Source organism: Talpa occidentalis, unplaced genomic scaffold (genome assembly GCF_014898055.3).
Source record: "Talpa occidentalis isolate TD23 unplaced genomic scaffold, MPIMG_talOcc4v2.1 talOcc4.4, whole genome shotgun sequence".
NCBI classification, from domain to species: Eukaryota; Metazoa; Chordata; class Mammalia; order Eulipotyphla; family Talpidae; genus Talpa; species Talpa occidentalis.
Genome location: NW_023604295.1, coordinates 788,716 through 808,046, shown reverse-complemented (window position 1 = coordinate 808,046; position 19,331 = coordinate 788,716). Strand labels below are relative to the sequence as shown.

General features: G+C 70.4%; 1 protein-coding gene and 1 non-coding gene across 3 annotated transcripts in view; both read left to right on the top strand.

The window, feature by feature from the left end:
• Nucleotides 1-18,218, top strand: part of TRPM2 (transient receptor potential cation channel subfamily M member 2) — a 32,396-nt gene extending 14,178 nt beyond the window's left edge. The window contains exons 11-31 of one of the 2 annotated variants that reach the window (XM_037524860.2): nt 86-367; nt 1,413-1,544; nt 2,248-2,371; nt 2,496-2,641; nt 3,162-3,214; nt 3,979-4,192; nt 5,019-5,137; nt 5,576-5,708; nt 6,099-6,270; nt 7,633-7,816; nt 8,730-8,911; nt 9,151-9,319; nt 9,667-9,754; nt 10,836-10,911; nt 11,457-11,614; nt 12,056-12,126; nt 13,502-13,588; nt 14,198-14,303; nt 15,595-15,696; nt 16,532-16,648; nt 17,121-18,218. In XM_037524860.2, the coding sequence (XP_037380757.1) occupies nt 86-367; nt 1,413-1,544; nt 2,248-2,371; nt 2,496-2,641; nt 3,162-3,214; nt 3,979-4,192; nt 5,019-5,137; nt 5,576-5,708; nt 6,099-6,270; nt 7,633-7,816; nt 8,730-8,911; nt 9,151-9,319; nt 9,667-9,754; nt 10,836-10,911; nt 11,457-11,614; nt 12,056-12,126; nt 13,502-13,588; nt 14,198-14,303; nt 15,595-15,696; nt 16,532-16,648; nt 17,121-17,246 (2,841 nt within the window). In that variant the 3' untranslated portion in view covers nt 17,247-18,218. Of the gene's footprint in view, nt 1-85; nt 368-1,412; nt 1,545-2,247; nt 2,372-2,495; nt 2,642-3,161; nt 3,215-3,978; nt 4,193-5,018; nt 5,138-5,575; nt 5,709-6,098; nt 6,271-7,632; nt 7,817-8,729; nt 8,912-9,150; nt 9,320-9,666; nt 9,755-10,835; nt 10,912-11,456; nt 11,615-12,055; nt 12,127-12,415; nt 12,481-13,501; nt 13,589-14,197; nt 14,304-15,594; nt 15,697-16,531; nt 16,649-17,120 lie in introns of those variants that run through there. The other variant, XM_037524859.2, reaches the window with a different exon arrangement.
• Nucleotides 15,574-15,638, top strand: LOC119258347 (Z6 small nucleolar RNA). Its single transcript, XR_005128211.1, has one exon. It is a non-coding gene; the product is annotated as a Z6 small nucleolar RNA (small nucleolar RNA).
• Nucleotides 18,219-19,331: the final 1,113 nt, after the last annotated feature.

Genomic DNA, 19,331 nt, shown 5'->3' with positions numbered 1-19,331 from the left:
CCGGCCCGGGGGCGGCCCCCACAGTGCCCACGCCTTGCTGGGCCACCGGCCGCCTCCCGGAGGCCTGACCCGGCGCCGCCCTCAGCCCTCAGAGCTGCACCCCGTCATGATGGCCGCCCTCATCGCCAACAAGCCTGAGTTCGTGCAGCTCTTCCTGGAGAACGGGGTGCAGCTGACGGAGCTCGTCACCCGGGACAAGCTGCTCACCCTGTACCGGAAGCTGGACCCCGCCTGCCTCTTCCACCGCAAGCTGGAGAGGGTGCAGCATGACCCCGAATCCCTGGACCACGTGTCGCGGGTGCTGCAGGAGCTGCTGGGGGACTCCGTGCCGCCGCTGTACGGGCCCAGAGACCATACGGAGCCCAAGGTGAGCGCCGGCCCGGTCTGTGGCACTGCTGGCTCCCGGGCCCAAGCAGCACCCACGGGTAGGACAGCAGGGGCCCCGCCTCTGTGGTGAGGGCAGCCCGTCGGCCCCCGAGGCTGTCCTGGGCGGGTGGACAGGTCTCCTCCCCCGCCCGCCAGGGCCCCGGGCTCCTGGGGCAGGTCACCCCACCCGGGGCTCCAGAGGCAGCGCCCTCTTTTCTGCCGCACGGATAGGGCGAGAACCCCCAGCCTTCAGGCTCTGGTGCCTTTTCGTAGCAGCCCCTCCCGCGTGTCTGTGTCCTCTGACGCTGCTGCGAGCGGGGCCTGGACGCCCCGCGCCACCCGCCCCACCTGCCTGCCCTCCGCGGCCGGGCGCAGCTCCGCCTCCGCTCTGGACGTGGCCTCGGTGCTTCTGGCCGAGGGCCTGCGCGAGTCTGTGGGGTTCTGCTGCCTCCCCACCAGCTGTGAGACCCCGTGGAGCCCCTCGCTCCCCCCATTCACGCGAGCGAGCTGCAAGCCCGTCGGTCTCCAGAGGCCATCGGGCGGCCCTTCCGCGCAGTCACTGGATGGCTCCGGCCTCGCTCCGGGGCCTCTGTTCGGGGACCTGCTGGTCTAAGAGGCACTTGCTCTTGCTGGCTTCTTGCCAGAGAGTCTCCGCTTCTCTCAGGGGCTCAGGGCAGCCGCTGCCCAGGGGCGCTGGGCCCACCTCCAAGAGGACGGGAGCCGGTGTGCCCATGCGGTCCTCGTCGCCCACGTCCTCTCCAGGGCGCTGCCAGGATGGCCTGGCTCGGGCGCTCCGCGGAGCCCTGAGTCTGTGATCTAAGGGGGGGCAGATTTCCTGAGCGCCGAGGCTGCAGGACTTTCCTGACATGAGCTCAGCGGGGACTGGCCGGAGTGTCCGAGGCTGTCCCTGCCGGGCGGGCGCGGGGCTCCGGCCGCGCTGGGAGGCGCGGGGCCGGGTCAGGCTGCTCCCCGGGTCCCGAGCCCTCGGCGCCAGGCCTTGGGACGCCGGCTGGCCAGGCGCCGACCACCCGGCTCCTCCGATGCAGGGCCCGTGCCCGTGCTGCCCCCAGAAGGGCGCCCCCAGCCAGGACGCCTTCACCGCAGACCCGGTCCGGGACCTTCTCCTTTGGGCCGTTGTCCAGAACCGCCGGGAGCTGGCGGAGATCGTCTGGGGTCAGGTAACCGGGTCCGCTGCTGTGGGTGGGAGGACGCGCCCAGGGTCAGGCTCTGGTGGAGCAGGGCTGAGGCGGGGCGGGGCCTGCGCTGGGGGCGGGGCCTGCTCTGGGGGCGGGGCCTGCTCTGGGGGGGGCGGGGCCTGCTCTGGGGGCGGGGCCTGCTCTGGGGGCGGGGCGCTGCTCCCCTCTGAGCCAGCAGGTACAGGGTCAATTCCTCTGCGGCCACGTGGGCTCTGCTGACCCGCCCAGGCGCTCGCCCTGTTCCTGGAGCCCTCCCCGGCCCAGGGCAGGCCCCACCGGGCATCCCGACAGGGTCTGCTGCTGAGGGCAGGGGCGGCGCTGCCCTGCGTGCCCAGGTCCCAGGTGCGGGTAGTGGCTCGAGGGGCGCCTGAGCCGGGCTGGGGCTGGCCTGGGCTGGGAACCTTCCCCCCTGTGGGTCCCTCCGCGCCCGCATGGGCCAGAGGCAAGGAAGCCCGGGCCAGCCCCGCGGCCCTGCCAGGCAGGACAGGGAAGGGGCCGCCAGCCGGCAGGCTGCCCGGCCAGTGCGGGCGCTGGGCCCCAGCAAGGGCTCCTGGCTCTGGGGCGGCCGGGCCACCCGGTGCTCACCGTGGCTGTGCCGGCCGGGGCTGCGTGTGACCACTGGGCAGAGCGTCTGGGCTCTCCCGACCGCGTCATCCGGCTCCTCACTGCGGCCTCCGGTCCTCAGAGCCGGGACTGCATCGCCGCGGCCTTGGCCTGCACCAAGATCCTGAAGGCGCTGGCCAAGGAGGAGCACCCGGACTCACAGGAGATGCAGGCGCTGGCCGGCGAGTACGAGGACAAGGCCATCGGTGAGCTGGCGCCCGCGGTCCCCGGTCTGGTCCCCACGCTTGGCCTCGGCCCGCCAGGCTGCACCCTCGGGGCGGGACACCCCAAGCCGGCCCCAGCACAGCCAGACAGGCCCCTCCTCCGCAGGGGTGTTCACTGAGTGCCACCGGAAGGACGAGGACAGGGCGTGGAAGCTGCTCACCCGCCCGTCGGAGGCCTGGGGCAAGACCACCTGCCGGCAGCTGGCCCTGGAGGCCGATGACAAGAAGTTCGCATCTCATGTGGGCGTCCAGGTGACCCTCGTCATGCCCGGGGTTGCGGTGCTGCTGGGGCCCGGGCAAGGCTCGAGGGGCCGCAGACAGGCGGCAGCCCCCGCTCCTGCGGGGAGCGGCTGGTGGGTGCAGGCAGAGGACGCAGGAGCCTTCCTCTTGGGTGTCTCTCTGGGGCCCCACGGGTCCCCCAGGTGCCCCAGGATCCAAATGCCACCCTACTTGGCCTGGGGGGGGGAAGGTGGGGAGGCAGCTCCTGGGTGCTGGGTCCTGAGCACCTCACTGCCCACGCGGTCTGGCCCCCGGCCCCCGTGGCACACCCTGCGCTGCCCCATGGGGGTTACAGGGTCTGGCCGCTGGGGGCAGGAGGTGGGTCCTGAGGCCAGAAGCCCGATCTGAGCCCCACTTCGGGCCCCTGCCCCCACTCCCTGGCCACCGCACACCTGCCGCACGGCCTGTGCACCCCTCCCTTGGCAGGACCACCACCCACCCCCAGGGACCAGGGGCCGGTGCCCACCGGCCTGACCCTCTGCTCTGCCCGCAGGCCTTCCTGACCAGCGTGTGGCAGGGCCAGCTCTCTGTGGACAACGGGCTGTGGTAGGTGCTGCTGTGCATGGTGGTCTTCCCGCTGCTCTTCACCGACTTCGTGGCCTTCAGGTCCCGCGGGGTGCGGGGGGCGCGGGCTGGGCAGGACTCCATCCCCAGGGCCTGGGTGAGGGGTCTCCAGTCCTCAGTGCTGCACCCCAGTGCTTGAGATGCCATGGGCAGGAGCAGGGCAGAGCGCCCCGTGCAGGGTCCAATGCCAAGGCCTGTAGGGCCCACCTGCCTTCCCCTGCCTGTCTCCCCACCAGCACTCCCAACCTGCCCTCACACTCACCTGCCCTCCCCACCTGCCCTCACACTCACCTGCCTTCACACTCACCTGCCCTCACACTCACCTGCCCTCCCCACCTGCCCTCACACTCACCTGCCCTCCCCACCTGCCCTCACACTCACCTGCCCTCACACTCACCTGCCCTCCCCACCTGCCCTACACTCACCTGCCCTCACACTCACCTGCCCTCACACTCACCTGCCTTCACACTCACCTGCCCTCCCCACCTGCCCTCACACTCACCTGCCATCACACTCACCTGCCCTCCTCCCCCACCTGCAGTGGTGTCTCATCGCAGTCTAGGGAAACCGGTACCAAAAGCCTCTTTTGTGCCCCAATTCGAGGGGCCACCTGGATGCCCCTCCCCGAGGCAGCGTGGGGGCCGCTGCGCAGAGGCCCATCGTCTGGGAGGCCCCTGGGGTAGTCGGGGCGTCGGGGCGGGGCAGGGCAGGGCGGCATGGCCCCTCACGGCAGGTGTGTCCCGCAGGGAGCCGAGGTCGAGGCCTGCGCGTGGCCTGCGGCGCCTGTGCGCCTTCTTGGCGGCGCCGGTGGGGGTCTTCTGCCTGAACGTGCTGTCCTACTGCGCCTTCCTCGGCCTCTTCGCCTACGTGCTGATGGCGGACTTCCAGCGCCTGCCCTCGTGCTGCGAGATCATCGTCTACGTGTGGATCGTCTCGCTGGCGTGCGAGGAGCTGCGGCAGGTGCCGGCCCTCCCCGCCCCGGGGGTGGGGGGCGGGATCCCGGGGAGGTCACCCCACTGCTCTGCCCCTCCCCTGCCCCGCGGGCAGCACGTTTTCCTGGAAACCTGTCTGGGTCCCCTACTCCCCTCACGGGCAGTGCCCTGTGTGGGGGTCCCCTGGGTTGGAGCGCCTCCGGGGGTGCCCACCAGCGCCATCTCCCCTCCCCTGCTCAGGGGCGCGGGCCGTGGGGCGCAGGGGTATTGCTGGGGCCGGTCCGCGTCTGGCGGGCCTCTCCACCACCCTGGAGCCCAGGCCCCCCCGAATCCCTCCAGACCGCTGAGCCCCCCAGGCCCAGGAGATCAGAGACTTGTTGGGGGTGGGTCCCTCCCAGGGTTCAGGGCTCAGTTAATCTCACGGTGTGTCCTTGCTGCACCCCCTTGTGGCAAATGTGACCCTTTGGGGCTGGACTTGGGGTTCAGGGCCCACAGGGGTTGCTGCTGGGAGCAGGGTTGTCCCCCTGGCTGCCCGGCCCCTGTCTCCCCTCCCTTCAGGGCCTGCAGCAGCCAGACCCCCAACAAGGGGGCGGCCCCCGTGCCAAGGCTGCCAGCTCATGGCTCTGCCTGTGCGCGGGGTGGGCAGGGGCCGGTACCTGCAGGGGTGTGCGGGCGGGCCAGCTGGTGCTCCGCAGCCACCGGTACCTCCCGCCTCCTCTTGGGGCTCCCGTGGGAACAGCTGGGCTCCCCTGGGACCAACAGTTCCAACAGGCAGGGGCTGGGCAGGGCTGGGGGACCCCGGGCCACTGGGAGGTCCCACCTTCGTGCTGGCCACAGACAGGCGCTTCTCGCAGCTCCTCTGCAACCCCCACTGGAGCGGGCCGGCGAGGATGGCGCGCCGGTACTTCAGCGACTCCTGGAACCAGCTGGACGTCGCTGCCATTGTGCTGTTCATGGCGGGGCTGGTCTGCAGGTGGGCGCCGGGCCGCCACTCCACGGGGACGCCCTCCCGTCCCCAGAGGCCGGGTGGCGGGGACAGCTGGCTGTGCCCGTGAGCCCCAGCACCTCTGAAACGCGCCCGTCCTTTGGGCGGGCACACGCTGGCCGAGACCGTCTGTCCTGGACCCGAGGAGCGAGGAGGGGCTCCCCCAGCTCCCGTCCCTCCTGCCCTGGGGCCGGCCTTGTGTCTGCTCTGCCAGGAACCCCTTGTTCTCCGAGCGAGAGGCGCTGGCCCCCCTCCTGGCACTGCGGGCCTGCGGGGCTGGGCTCTGGCCTGCGGAGAGCGCTCCTGGAGGGCCGCAGCGCTCGGCTGTTACGACAGGGCCCAGGGGCTGCCGCAGCTCTGCCTCGGGGTCCCCCTGGGTGGGACGCGGCAGCAGGGGCAGCCTGAGCAACCCCCTCTGCCCGGCAGGCTCACCCCGGGGAGGCTGTACCCCGGCCGCGTCATCCTCTCCCTGGACTTCATCATGTTTTGCCTCCGGTTCATGCACATTTTTACCGTCAGCAAGACTCTCGGGCCCAAGATCATCATGTTGAAGCAGATGGTGAGAGAACGAGCTGGGTGCCGGCTGCGAGCGAGTCCCTCCCGGATGCCGCAGTCCGTGTCCAGGTCCCTGCCCCACCCCGACTCCCAGCGCTGGCAAAGCCATCTGGGTCTTTGCCTGTATGTCACCTCCTCCAGGCAGCCTTCCCTGATCTCCACCTCTCATTCCTCATCCCTGTTACAGCTCCTGGTGTCCCTCTCCTTGGGTGGCGGTCATGGCCGACCCCGGCCACATCTCCGGGGTGTCCAGCACCCCTTAGGTTGTGAGGCGATCACAGCTACCCGCCTCGAGCTCCGGGGTTCCCTGGTGTGGGTGTCGGGGTCTCCCTCCACAGCAGGGGCGCGGGCTGGGCGGGGAGGCCCCGAGACAGCTGCTGCCCTGTCCCTGCAGACGAAGGACGTCTTCTTCTTCCTCTTACTGCTGGCTGTGTGGGTCGTGTCCTTCGGGGTGGCCAACCAGGCCATCCTCATCCACAACGAGCGTCGGGTGGACTGGATCTTCCGGGGGGCCATCTACCAGTCCTACCTCGCCATCTTTGGGCAGATCCCCGACTACATCGACGGTAACGGCTGCCTGACAGCTGCGGGGGTGGGGGGGGGCCATTCAGCTCCTGCCGCCTCCGGTGGGGGGGTCTCCCGCCGCCTCACACTGTAGGGGGAGCTTCCGGAGTCAGGGGTGTCGGCCGGAAGGGGGGTTGGCTGACAGCACCTCCCTGATAAAGGTCACCCCAAGCGGGAGGGTCTTCGGGCGGTGAGTGCTTCTTTAAAAACGCGTTTGATCGAAGCCACGTTGGGTGGCGACGTCCGGTGTTTGGGGTGCACTCGACCCGCACCCGGACTGCGCGGCTTGTGTGCGTGGTGATTGTCTCCGAGTCGCTTCCACCCGCCGCCCTCCGGCCGAGCCCCCTCCTGCCAGCCGCCTTCCTCTCTGGGCCGTGCGTGCACTGGCTTCACTTCACCCTCCGCGCAGCGGCGAACCCACCGGCGTCGTCTGTCTCTGACTCACTTCCCTGAGCCTCGTCACCTCACGTCCAGCCAGTAGACGGCAGGACCCACCTTTTTCTCAGCTGAGTAGTGCTCCGCGGCACGATGGGCCTCCTGCCTGGTCACGCCTCAGGGGACGCAGCTTCCCCGCAGCTGTGCCTCAGCGAGTGTGCCAGGCAGAGGCCGAGAGTCAGCGTTTCCGCAGCCTCCGGATGAACACCAGACTCGGGCTAGCCGAGCCCCATCATGAGGGAGCCCCGCCCCGCCCCGCACAGAGGCCGCGTGGATGCGCGTGCCCGCGCCGAGCCCAGGGGTGCCCTCTCCCGCTCCCTCACCGCGTTGTCTCTCGCCTGCGGAGACAGCCTCTCTCCGGGTGTGCGGCGGCCTCCCCTGCGGCTTTGATTTGCTCTTCCCGGCGCGGAGCGGGGGCGCGTGTTTCGGAGCCGCTGGTTAGCGCGCGCTCGCTGTGGAAAAATTGAAAAAATCCAAGTCTAGAGAAGCACGCGCGCCCCGACGCGGCCCAGAGTTCGCCGCCGCTGCAGCCTGGCGAGTGTCCTTGGCGCTAATGCACAGGCCCGGGGCGCGGGGTGCGCGCTGGGGCGCGTCGGTGAGCTGCGGGCGTCCGGTGTGGCCACCGCTCACCGTGGGCGACCCCCTGCCTCGCCAAAGCGCTGCTTCTCTTTCTGAAGCCTCTTCCCCGCCTGAGCTGCGCAGGGCCGGGGCGCGTCTCAGCTGTCGTGGCGCCCACCGTCCCCCTGGAGCAGCGTCGCGGGGCCCGGCGGGGCCTGGCGGGGAAGCTGAGGCGGGCGGGCCGCAGCGTGGGGCTGGAACGGAGCCGCCCTTGGCGGAGGGTGCTGGGCAGGACGGGTGTCTCTCTCGGGCCTTCTCTGGGGCCCCCGGCTCGGGGCGCCTGGTGATTTGTTGGGGCGCCCTCGTGCCAGGAGTGAACTTCAGCCTGGACCACTGCAGCCCCAACGGCACGGACCCCTACAAGCCCAAGTGCCCCGAGAGCGATGCTGCCCGGCAGGAGCCCGCGTTCCCCGAGTGGCTGACGGTCACCCTGCTCTGCGTCTACCTGCTCTTCACCAACATCCTGCTGCTCAACCTCCTCATCGCCATGTTCAAGTGAGTGGCACCGGCGCCCCCTTCCCGGGAGGCCACGGGGCGCCGCCCAGCAGGCCCGGGACGCGGGCGGGTCTGTCCGGCTGGCACCTGCGTCCCCCTCTGCGGGTCACGGCTGCCGCGTCTGTCCAGGGCGTGCCTGGTGCCGTGTCTTGGGGAGCCGAGGGCTGGGCTCCCCCGCGTCCTGCTCTCCCCCACCCCGGGGTCGGGCCGTGGGGGCGCTGGCTCTGCTGGAGGGGCCCGGGGCTCGCACACTGCAGGGAGCGGCTCTCCGGCGCCGGGGCTCCCGGCCGGCAGAGGGGCCGCTGTTAGCAGGTGGTGTGTGGGAAGGAGTCAGGTCCTGGGGCGGAGGCTCCTGCGGGCGCGTCCCTGTGCGGTCAGGGAGCCGCTGCCCAGGCGAGGCTGGCGGACGCGTCCCTGTGGGCGGGCGGGCGCCGGGGGCCGCCGTGGGGAGGCCCGTGCGGTTCTCACCGCGGAAGGCGCCACAGCGGCGGGCACCCTCCAGCGTGACCTGCCGGCCCCGCCGCCCCCTCCGCCCGGGGACAGCCCCCTCTGCCCTGGCATCAGCGGAGCCGCCGCGCTGTCCCCTGCGGGCGACCGTTCCTGACGCTGCTGGACCCAGGGCCGGGCCACAGGGGCCGGCAGGGCAGCTGCAGCCCCTCGTCTCAGACCCCACCCGAGGGGCCGCCGGGGCTGCGGCGGGAGCCGGCCTGTAAACCTGGGCGTGCGGCGCCAGGACACTGCCGGGAGCGCCCCTGTCTGGCGGGCCGCGGGCCGTTGGGCCTCCACTGAGGGTGTCTCCCCTCCTGTCTGGGGGGCCAGCTCGGCCGCGTCTCCGCACCTGCGCTCGCTGCGGCCCCCCACCGGCCGGGGCCCGCGGGGCGCTGTCTTAACGGTGGTGCCTCTTGTCCCCCAGCTACACCTTCCAGCAGGTGCAGGACAACACGGACCAGTTCTGGAAGTTCCAGCGCCACAGCCTGATAGAGGAGTACCGCAGGAGGCCCCTCTTGCCTCCGCCCCTCATCCTGCTCAGCCACCTGTGCCTCGTTGGCCAGTGGATTGTCCAGAGGACCCCTTGCAGGGGGTACCAGCCGCTCAGTAAGCCGCCCCGCCGGCCCGCGCTGGCCTTCCCCGGGTGCAGGGGGCCCGCGGCTCGAGGGCGACCCCCGACATCCTGGAAGGTCGGCGGGCACGGATGCCGCTTGGGCCTGAAACCCCAGTTCCCACGGCAGGCGGGCGGCTCCGCCCGGGGCCCAGACGCCTCCTGGCCAGGCCTGCGCGTGGGTCGGGGCCCTGCGGCCGCCTCGGGTTCAGGTGCCTCTGCCCCCCACCCCCAGATACCGCGCTGGAGAAGGACGAGGAGGCCGTGAAGGCCGAGGAAGCCAAGAAGGCCGAGGAGGACGAGGAGGCCGAGCTTCTGGATTGGGAGGCGTGCGAGAAGGACCACTACCTGCAGCAGCAGCAGCAGCAGGGGTCGGAGCAAAAGATCCAAGACATGAGCCATAAGTATGCGCCAAGGCGGGGCCCCTGGGCGCCCGGGGCTCCCTTGCTGCAGTGCAGGCACCAGCGCGTGCCCACCTGAGGGCGGCCCGGTGCCGGCTCACCTGGGGGGGACGCCTGCGCGTGGTCCTGCAGTTCCGCCGCCCGATGGCCCCAGGGAGGCAGCCCAGTGGGCGGAGGGGCGGGTCACGGGCAGGTGGGAGCCTGTGGGCGGCTGCTGGAGGAGCGGTGAGCTGTGCGCGGGCCTGGCGCGCTCAGCCCAGCTTCCCCACCGGCCTCCTGCCCTGCTGCTTTCCGGGTGCCGGTCACCCCCTGTGATGGGCCTGGCCGGGCTCAGCTGTGCCCTCTCTCAGGGTGGACGCCGTGGTGGACCTGCTGGAGATGGACTGTCTAAAGCAGTTGGGCTCCCTGGAGCAGAGACTGGCCTCCTTGGAGGAGCAGGTGGGCCCAGGCCCTTCTGGGGGGCAGGATCTCAGGGCCCGGCCACCACAGCCCTGGGCCTGCCATCAGCAGCTGCTGGCTCCGCGCCCTTAGGCCGAGGCGGGCAGCTCCGAGGGCCTGGACCCGAGTCTTCACGGAGGCCGGCTGGGCTCGGTTGCGGGAGCGCTACAGAGGGGTGTGATGGGCATGAGTGTGGCTGTCCCCCACCCGCCCGGCCACCCGGCCATGCGTCCCCACCCGTGCACTGGGCACCTGTGCAGGCACCAGCCTAGCCTGCATTTCTTGCACAACTCCCCCGACCCGGCCTAGGACTGGTGTCTGGAACCGGAGGGTGAGCGCGCATTTCACCCTCAGGAGCCCCAGCCCCTGGGCACAGGCGCACGAGTCCATGGGCGGCGGCTGCTGGCGCTCTGGAGGGAGCTGGACTGGAGCCTGCAGGCCCTCTGGCTGCCTGCGCCCCTCTTGCTGAGAGGAGCAGGGAGCTCTGCTCCGGTGTCCCCGGCCTCTGCGCCGGGGTCCCCTCTAGCCCAGGCTCTCCGTGGCTGTCAAGAGTGTGGCCTCCTCCAGCTGCGCCGTGCTTGGGGGGGGGGGTGTGACCCTTGCACTGGGGTGGCCACCGTCAGCTGGCCCCTGGCTGGGGCAACTGCAGCTTGGGATCTGCTGGTCACCTTCTCTCCTGGCCTTGGCGCCTTCCCCTGAATGGGCGCAGCTGCTCCAAGCTGCCTTCTCCCGGCCCGTTAGTCACAGCTGTCCCCTGTGCCCTGTGCTGAGGCCGTTTGGCTTCCGGGAGGCCTAAGGACCACAGGGCACCTGGCGGGGTGAGGTGTGAGGCCTCACGCTCTCCTTGGACTCGGATTTGTCTCTCCAGGGCCCTTGCTGTTTCCATGGGCTCAGGTGTCCAGCCTCAGAGGTCACTGTCTCCCCCTAGTGATGCTGGCCGTCAGCAGCCTTGACCCTGGGAAGCAGGATGAGCCCCCCAGCGCCCTGGCCATTGGCCGGCGGCCCGGGGAGCAGGTGGCTGAGCAACAGGAATGCAGGGGCCGGTGCTGACAGTCCCCTTGGGGACATGCGTGCCTTCCAGGTGGCCAGAGTGCTGCACTGCGTGGCCAGTACCCGGAGGGAAGCCAGCTTGAGCAGGGAGCGCGCCCCCCACCTAGGTGAGTGGGCGGCTGTGCCAGCCACTGCATTCCTCCAGCCTGCTTTGCTCCTGGGGGAGCGAGAGAGGGCAGCTTCCAGGCAGGGGTCTGGCTGTGCCTAGAGGTGGGCTGTGGGCACGAGCCCGGCTTGACCAGACTGGACCTTCCAAGGGGGAGTCCTGGCCCATGGACCTGGTCCTCTTGGGCATCGTGCTGCCAGGGGGCAGCTCGGAGTCCAAGCCATGTCAAGTGGGCGAGAGAACACAAGTCTGTCCCCTGTACTTAGCCAGCCGGAATCGGGCCCGGGGGGGCTCTGGGGGTCACTGTCAGGCCTGTGGGGCCCGTGGGCTGGCAACAGCCAGAGTTGCAGGAGGCAGCACCACCCAGTCTTTGTCCTGCCAGTATCTGGGCCAGGGCCAGGGTTCCGCTCAGTGCTGGGGTTGGAGCTGGTCGGGAGGGGAGGCAGCCCACTTTGGGGCAGAGGACCATGGGGGACATTCCCGCCCTGGGGTCCAGTCCCAGAGCCTGCTCTGGCTCTGCACGTGGCTCCACACGGCTGTTTCCAGCACCCCAGGAAGCTGAGGAAGAGAAGGACCCTGAGCTGGAAGGCAGGCTGACGGCGGGGGACCCGGATGACACCCACCACGTGTACGCCCGGGACCTCCGCTACCCCAGCTCGCGCATCGAGCGCTTCCCCGTGCCCAACGAGAAGGTGCCTTGGGAGGTGAGTGCTGCCCGCGCACTGCCCCAGGCAGGGCCCACGTTCTGGGCCGGGGCGGGGTCCTGGCCCGTCTGATGCCACGCAGGTGACAGCACTGCAGAGGTGAGGCAGGTGGGGGCGGGAGAGTGGATAGCGGTGTTGGATGCCTTCCACCCCCGCAGTTTCCTGGCCCTTCCAGAACATTCCAGGGTGTGGGTCTATTGCCTTCTCAGTCCCTGCCAGTGGGACTCCTCTCCTCCAGAGTCCAGCTGACGCCCCTGCCCCGTCTTGGGGAGACCCCTAGACCTCCAGTCTGTCGCCAGCCCCCCGGCAGTTCCCTGGGTGTGGCCAGCTCTGGTCCGCCTGGCGCCCTCCCACACGGGCTCTGGGGGCATCTTGGGTGCCTCGGCTGTGGGTGCCCGAGCAGTCACTGGGCAGGGCTGAGGGGAACCACCTCTCCCGCAGACAGAGTTCCCCATCTACAACCCGCGTGACTACTCGGGCGAGAGGGAGGACGCGGTGGACCCCTCGGGAAGGTGCGTGCCCCTGCGGCCCTGGGCTTCCTCACAGCCGGGGGGAGGGGGTGTCTGGGTGGGAGGCCCCAGAGCGACCCCGGGAACTCCTCGGGCAAGGGTCTGCCCCTGCCGGCAGGGCCTGTGCTCCCAAGGGGCCTGGGGAGAGGCGCGGGGGGGGCCCCCCCTCGGCCCACAGCCCGTGAGGGCCGGCCCGGGCCAGCTGGGGCTCGGCGGGTCACTGTCCCTGTTCTCTCCTGGGCTGCGTCCTGCCGCCTGGCCGCGGCGCCCGGGAACCTCTGTCCGGGATCAGCTGCGACATTGTGGACGCCCCGTGGCCCGCCCAGGAGCCTCCGAGGCGCAGGACGGGCGCCCGCTGTGAGTGCTGCCCCGGCACACCCCGGGGCCTGGCCCCTGCCCCTCGGCCTGGCCGCAGCCGGCTCCTCTCTCTCCCGGGGCGCCTCTGACTCGACAGCCTGGAGGCGGCTCCCAGCACGGGCAGGCCCAGGGCGCGGAGGGCCAGGCTGCCCCCCCCCCAGGGTCCATGGGCAGGGGGCGGGGCTTGTCAGCTCTATGCAAATGAGGGCTTCAGTAGCGCAGTTCTGATTGGTGGGACGTGTGCCAAGAGGTGATTGGTGGAATTTCAACCCTGGGCGTGGCTTGCGGCTGAGATTCCCTCCCCCCACGCAGCTGCACCGCCCCACAAGCTGGGGGTATGAGGGGGCGCCTGGACAGTCTGCGCAGCCCCTCACGCCTGGGCCTGGACACGGCAGCACACCCCCCGGGCCCTGCGGTGCTGAGCCCCTGGTCGTCACCCAGACCTGGAGGGCTCCGTGCTCGTTTTCTTATTTTATTCCTCAGGGTTTGGGGCACTTTAGGGGACGGTGGGGTCAGCGTCTGTCCTCTGGGGACGGTGCCCCAGAGCGGTGCCCTCTTGTCTGTGGCTACAGCCGGCGGGCCTCTGGGTCCTGGGCTGCCCGGCGCTGCCCCCTTGCCGGCTGAGGCGCGGGACCTTCAGGTGTGGTGGGTGTGAACGGCTTCGGCCGGCAGGTGGGGCCCCCTGACTTCTAGCTGTCCGCAGTGGGCAGCATTTTGCTCCCAAGGAGACCCCTTTTTAGCCAACCCCAAGGTAACCTGACGCTCCCGCCCCACCCTGAGGAGGCCCCCAAAGATTTGCTGGGAGCAGGTCTTGGTCAGTGATGAGGATTCAGCCTCTGACTCGATGGGTGTTGGGGGTCATCTGAGTCTCCCCCACTTCCTGTGGAGGCCAGTTGCCTGGGCTCTGGGGACCCTGGGCCAGGGCAGGTGCAGGGGTGGGCATGCTGCCCACTGACCACTCAGTGCCCCCCGGCCCCTCTGGCTCTCGGGCAGCAGATGAGCAGACCCCTCCTGCCTGCAGGAACCCCAAGGGCCGCACGGGGCTGCAAGGACGCGGAAGCCTGCGCTGCTTTGGACCCAACCACACGCTGCAGCCCGTGATCACCCGGTGAGCACGCTGCCTCCGGCCCACAGCACCCTGCGTCCTCGACAGCCCCCGGCCCAGCCCCGCAGGCTCGAGCACACAGCTTGAACTTGGTGCTGGGGCAGCCTCAGGGCAGGGTCTGGTACACGTGGGTGCACCCCAGGACACAGGCAGAAACATGCTTGTCCCTTGGACAAGCCCAGGCTGCCCCCTCTGCCCTGGGGCTGCCCAGCAGGTCCCCCGTGGCGTGAGCCTGGAGGAGGAACAAGGGCGGGGCGCACCCGCCAGAGACGAGCGAAACACAGCTGCGTCCCTGCCGACAGGCACGTTCTAGGAGATGCACCGTGTGCAAGCGTCGCGCAGACCCCCAGGCGACGGGCTGCACGCCAGGGCTGCGAGCGGGGGTCACGCACACGCGTGGCCATGTGACCCGTTGTCCTGGGCCCGCCGCCACCCGTGCTGCCTTTGGCTCGCGGAGGAGGGGGCATCCGACAGCCCCAGCCCAGCCAGCTCCAGCGGGGGCTCCCCCGTGTCACAGGAGGGGGGCACCCTGACGTCACGGGGGTGGCCCCTCTGCCGGTGGAGAGGCTTTTCCCGGGCAGGGTCTCAGGAAGGGGTCCACCCTGTTGGCAGCTGGCAGCGGAGCCAGGACGGTGCCATCTGCAGGAAGAACGGCAGGATGGTGCTGGAGGTGCTGGTGATGCCGCGCGTGGACTGGGAGCTCTGTGCCCTGCCCGGGGTAAGCCCGCTCTGGTCCCTCTCTGGTCCGGGCCGCCCCCCACCACCTGCTGCCTGGCCCCCGCCCGCCGTCGGCCTGGGCTCTCTGCCCTCCCGGATGCGCAGGATGGAGGCCAGGACCTTCCCTGCCAGAGGGCAGCTCCCGCCTCAGGTGGCTGCTGCGGACCGAGGTCCCGACGCGCTGGAACTGACCACAAACCTCGGGCGTCCCGGCCCACGCTCAGGGGCTGTGCAGCTCCTGTGCAGCGAGCGTCGCCGGGGCACCCCTACCCTCGCCGGGGCCTCAGGCCCAAAGGACGGGCGTTGCCCGCCCTGCCCCTCGGCTCGGGCGGATGGTTGCAGGGCGCAGGCCTCTGGGGGCCCCAGAGGCCGTGTGGGCACACACAGAACTGGAGTGTGGAAGGTGCCGGATTTTCTGGTCTGAGGAGCCAGACTGCTGAGGTGTAGCTCCCGGTCAGCCGCCCTCTGCGCCCACCTCGTGTCTGGGGGGGCCGTGGTGAGCCCGGCCTTGGTGAGCCGAGTCTGGGACGCACCGTCAGGGATCTTCTCTAGGCCTGTGTATCCAGCTCAGCGAGGGCCTCTGGGGCCAGTGGCTGCCCTCCCATGGCTGCGCGGCTGTGCGGCTCCTCGGCCCAGGCTCTGAGGCCCGGGGCAGCCGTAACCTGCCGCTCCTGCTGAGGGTGTGGGGTGCGGCCGCCTCCCTGGGTACTTGGGTCTCCCCATGGAAGACACTGGTACAGCCTGACGTGGCGCCCAACACAGGGGTCTTCAAGCGGATCCCTGCCAGCCATGGCCGGCCACTGGGGTGCCGGATGAGTACCCGGGCGCTGCTGTCGCAGCTGGCATGGGGCGGGGGACCACGGGCAGATGGGGGGAGTGCCGGGACAGCAAACAGGGTCCCATGGATGGCCAGGGGTGGCGACCCTGGCGCCGGGTGTGTGTCCTGGGGCAGGTGGCCACAGGTGTGACCGGAGCCAGGGCCTGAGCAAGAGACAGGGACAGAGGACGTGACCAGGCGCAGATCACAGCCCGGCGGCGGGTGGCGTGTGTGCTGCTGGCTCCCTGACCGAGCCGAGGGGGCCCGCGGCCTGCGCTCAGGCTGGCCTCAGCTCGCACGCGCCCAGCTCTGCCTGATGTGGGCACTGGCTCTGGAACGTGCCCTTCTGGCGAGGCAGCCGGGCTGCTGGACTCTGCGCCTGCGGGTCCCGGGGGTGGCTGGCTGCCTGGGCCTGGCCAGTGGCCAGCAGAGATGGGTCCCCAGAGGGCCACTCTGTCTGCCTCCCTCTGCTCAGGGCTCCCGGGAGCCAGGGGAGACGCTGCCCCGGAAGCTGAAGCAGGTCCTCCCGAGTGAGTTCTGGACGACCTTCGAGACCCTGCTGGCGCAGGGCACCAAGGTGGGCGGCCCCTTGCTCTCTGCCTCTCCCGCGGCCTGAGCCCCCGTGTGCTGGGTGTGCTAGGGTTTGCCGGGTGTGCTGGGGTCTGCTGGGGTGGGCTCGGCGCTGGGGACCGTGGGAGTGAGTGCAGTGCTCTAACTCCCCGTGGGGTGGGGCTCCCCCTTGCAGCCAGGGCGCCCTGCCTGCTCCCTCCCGCGGCTGCGTGGCGCCGTGGCAGGCTCATGCGAGCAGCGGGTGTGACCAGGTCATGCGGCCCGTGTCCGTGTCCGGATGAGTCCAGGGAGAAGGCAGTGGCCGTGTCCCTGGTGCCGGCCCCGGGGGGCACACGCCTCGACTTTCCTTGCTTTGTGAAGTTGTTGCTTACGGGGGTGAAAGGCAAACATGAAACGAACCGCTTTGCAGAGCAGTTCGTGGCCGTGGCGCTTTCACGGGCTGCGAGCACCACCCCGTCTAGTTCCAGAACTTTCCATCCCTGAGCCGACACAGCTCCTCCCTGGCCCATGGGCCCCCCTGGGTCTTTGTCACCGGGCTGCTCTGGGCACCTCTGGCATCTGCCTCTGGCCGGGCCTCAGCGGTCCAGCCCTTCCAAGACCCACCAGGCTCTGCTCTCCGTTTCCCAGATGCCAGGCCGGGAGGCGGTAGTGAGGCCACGGAGCGCGGCCGGATGGGCAGGAGAGGCCGGCCCGGGGCCCGGGGCTCGGGCTTGCTGGATGGCCACGCTCAGAGGGCCCCAGGGCGGGACGGTGCAGGGAGACGTGAGGGCCTTCCCCCGGAGCAAAGCTGGGGCGGCGCCCAGGGGCCCCCGGAGAGCCGGCTCACCCTGCGCTGTCCCCAGGTGTACGAAGGGTACGTGGATGACCCTCGGAACACGGACAACGCCTGGCTGGAGACGGTGGCCGTGAGCATCCACTTCCCAGACGAGAGCGACGCGACCCTGCGAGCGCTGAGTGCTGTACGTGCCTGTCAGGCGCCCGGGAGAGGGAGCCCCGGGGCCCGACCCATTTCCGGCTGGGGCCAGAGCTGACGGGGGCTCCTGAGGCTTCCTGGGTCAGAGACTTGCACCAGAGGGCAGGGGTCGCCAGGGCCCCCTCTGGGTGAACGGAGTGGACGGCACCTGGGGACTGGTGGGGAGGGTCGGCCCAGCGCCCTGTGGGGGTTCTGTCTCCTGCACCTCCCTGACCCAGAGCCATGCCCCACGCTCCCCTGAGAGCCGGCAGGCCCCCCGCTCACATCCCGGGCTTTGAAGGTGCTTTCGGCTCTTTCCTGCTCCTGTGTCTTGCCCCGTCCGCGGGAGGTGACCCGAGCAGCTGGCCCAGACCGCTGGCCAGGCCCAGAGGGGCCCCAGCACCATCCCCAGTCCCGCAGCCCGAGGTTCGGGTGTCCGGCAGGGCCGGGCGGGCGCTCAGGTGCTCCTCCCTCCACAGCACCTGCAGCGCGAGGACGCAGCGACATCCCTCAAGTGGCAGGTGGTGGACGGGCGCTTCCCGCTGTACGCCGGCCACAGTGCCCTCCTGCAGAAGGCCGCCGCCCTGCTCCAGGCTCACTACTGACGGGACGGCCAGAGCGGGGGCCTTGAACAGCTACACACCCAGTGGCCTGGGCCTGGCCCCTTGGCGTGGTTTGGGACCAGACACCCCTCAGCCAGCTCAGGGCCTGCGGGATTTGCCTGGGGGGTGGGCGGGTACTGGCTTGGTCTTGGGCACGCTTCAGGGCAGGGATGGACACTGGCCCCACCAGTCTTCACTGCCTTCCAGGCTGGTGGAGGCCAGTCAAGGGGCTGGGTCATTGGCCTGGTGTCCACACCCCCAGTCCATGCCACTGTGACCAGCACGTGCAGCTCAGGGATGTGCTTCCTGGAGAATTGGGTCCCCATGCCTCCTCTTGGGCCCAGCCCCTCCAGAGTGCCCCCACAGACTGTGCCTGGCTGGGGGCATCGTGGGGTGCTGAATCTCCACCCCTCAGTGGGCAGGAGGCCAGTGCTGCATCCCCAAGATGTGGGGTCCCTGCCTGTGCTTGTCCCAGGGGCCCCTGCCTGTGAGCCCTGGGCAGAGCGGGTGGTGGGCGTGGACCTTGGGGGCACCTGGTCTAGTGTCAGACTCACAAGCGGTCAGCATCAGGAGCCCTGAGGACCGCCAGTCCCTGACTTTCAGCCCACTCCCCACAGCCCGGTGCTCCCGAGCGGTTACCAGCATGCGGGGTTGGGGGCTGTGTCCGAGCACCTGCCCTCTCCAGGCCCCACCAAGCTGCCCATGGCCCCAGCGTCCCTGTGGGTGGCGTCCCCCGCGCTTGCCTGCAGGCCCTCAGGTCCAAACCCATGGTCTCCCCCTGACACCCGCCCCCGCTCCTTTGCTTTCTGGGCCCCTGAGGACTCGCCCTACCCACGGCTGCTGGGCCGCCGGGCCTGGGCAGTCCTTCTAGGGTCCCGGACACAGCCTGACGAACACTCGGGCAGTGCCAAATAAAGGCCCCTCAGAGTGGGCAGGACACAGCGGCGTGTCACTGGCCGTCCTTCCCAGGAGAGCCTCGGTGATGGGCCCCGGGCAGGCTGAGCTCCTGTGGCCTGCTTGAGTGGCTGTGACTGCCCCCGGGCCGGGCCAGACTCCTCACCGTGTGGTGACCTGTCCACAGCCGTGGCTGGACAGGCAGGCTGTCTCGGGGGCCCCCCTCCTGCTTGCAGACTCTTGTGCTCACTGGCCTGCCCCAGGGGAGCCGGATGCCCTCGTTCTCCTGTTTGAGGACACTGGTCCTGCCCCACCGGGCCTCCTGGCACCTCATCTACCCCCATGTCCTCCTGGCCCTCTCCAGACAGTCCCGCAGGAGGTGGGGCTCCCGGGCGGGCCCTTGGGGAGGGACACGACACGAAGCCCTCAGACACACGTGCACACGCACACAGACACCCACACAGGTCCGCCCAGAGACAGGTACACGTGTGCACACACGCACATGTACGGCAGACAGGCGCACACAGACGTGCACACAGACACAGACATGCCGACTCAGGGACATGCGCAGGCACGTGCACACCAAGCAGAGGAGCCGGGGACACGCCCCCGAGTGGGGCCGGACCGGCCACTGCTGCCCACGCCGGGAGGGACGCGTGGCCAGAGCCTAGGCCTGACTGCGGGGTGGGGGCGGGCGGGCGGTTCTCAGGCCGCGGCAGGGATGGGCGAGTGGGGCTGGGGGGCTGGGGCCGCTCCAGGGCCGCGGGGAAGCCCTGAGCCGGCGAGGCCTGAGTGCGAGGAAGCAGGGAGGCCGGGGGCGAGGGCGGGCGGTGTGGACAGAGCGGCGGGGCAGTGAGACGCGGCGGCGGAGCTCGTGCTGGGGGAGAGGCGGCACGCGTCTCTGGTTTTCTCTCAGGTTCCGTGTCATCCAAAGCACAGGCGGCGGCCGGCTGACCCCGGAGTCAGTGGCCCGGGGCGAGGCGGGCCGGAGCAGACCTGGCCTGGGCGCGCTCGAGTGGGGGGCGGCACGGGCCCAGGAGGCGACGGCAGCCTCGGGTGCCCACAGCGACCGACACCGCGACCCCCAGACATCTGCACACTCGATGAGAGGCCGGGGTGTCGGCCCCCCGGGGACCACGGAACTCTCAGAAGTCAGGGACTCGAGAAGCAAAAGGAAAGTAGGGCAGAATGTGG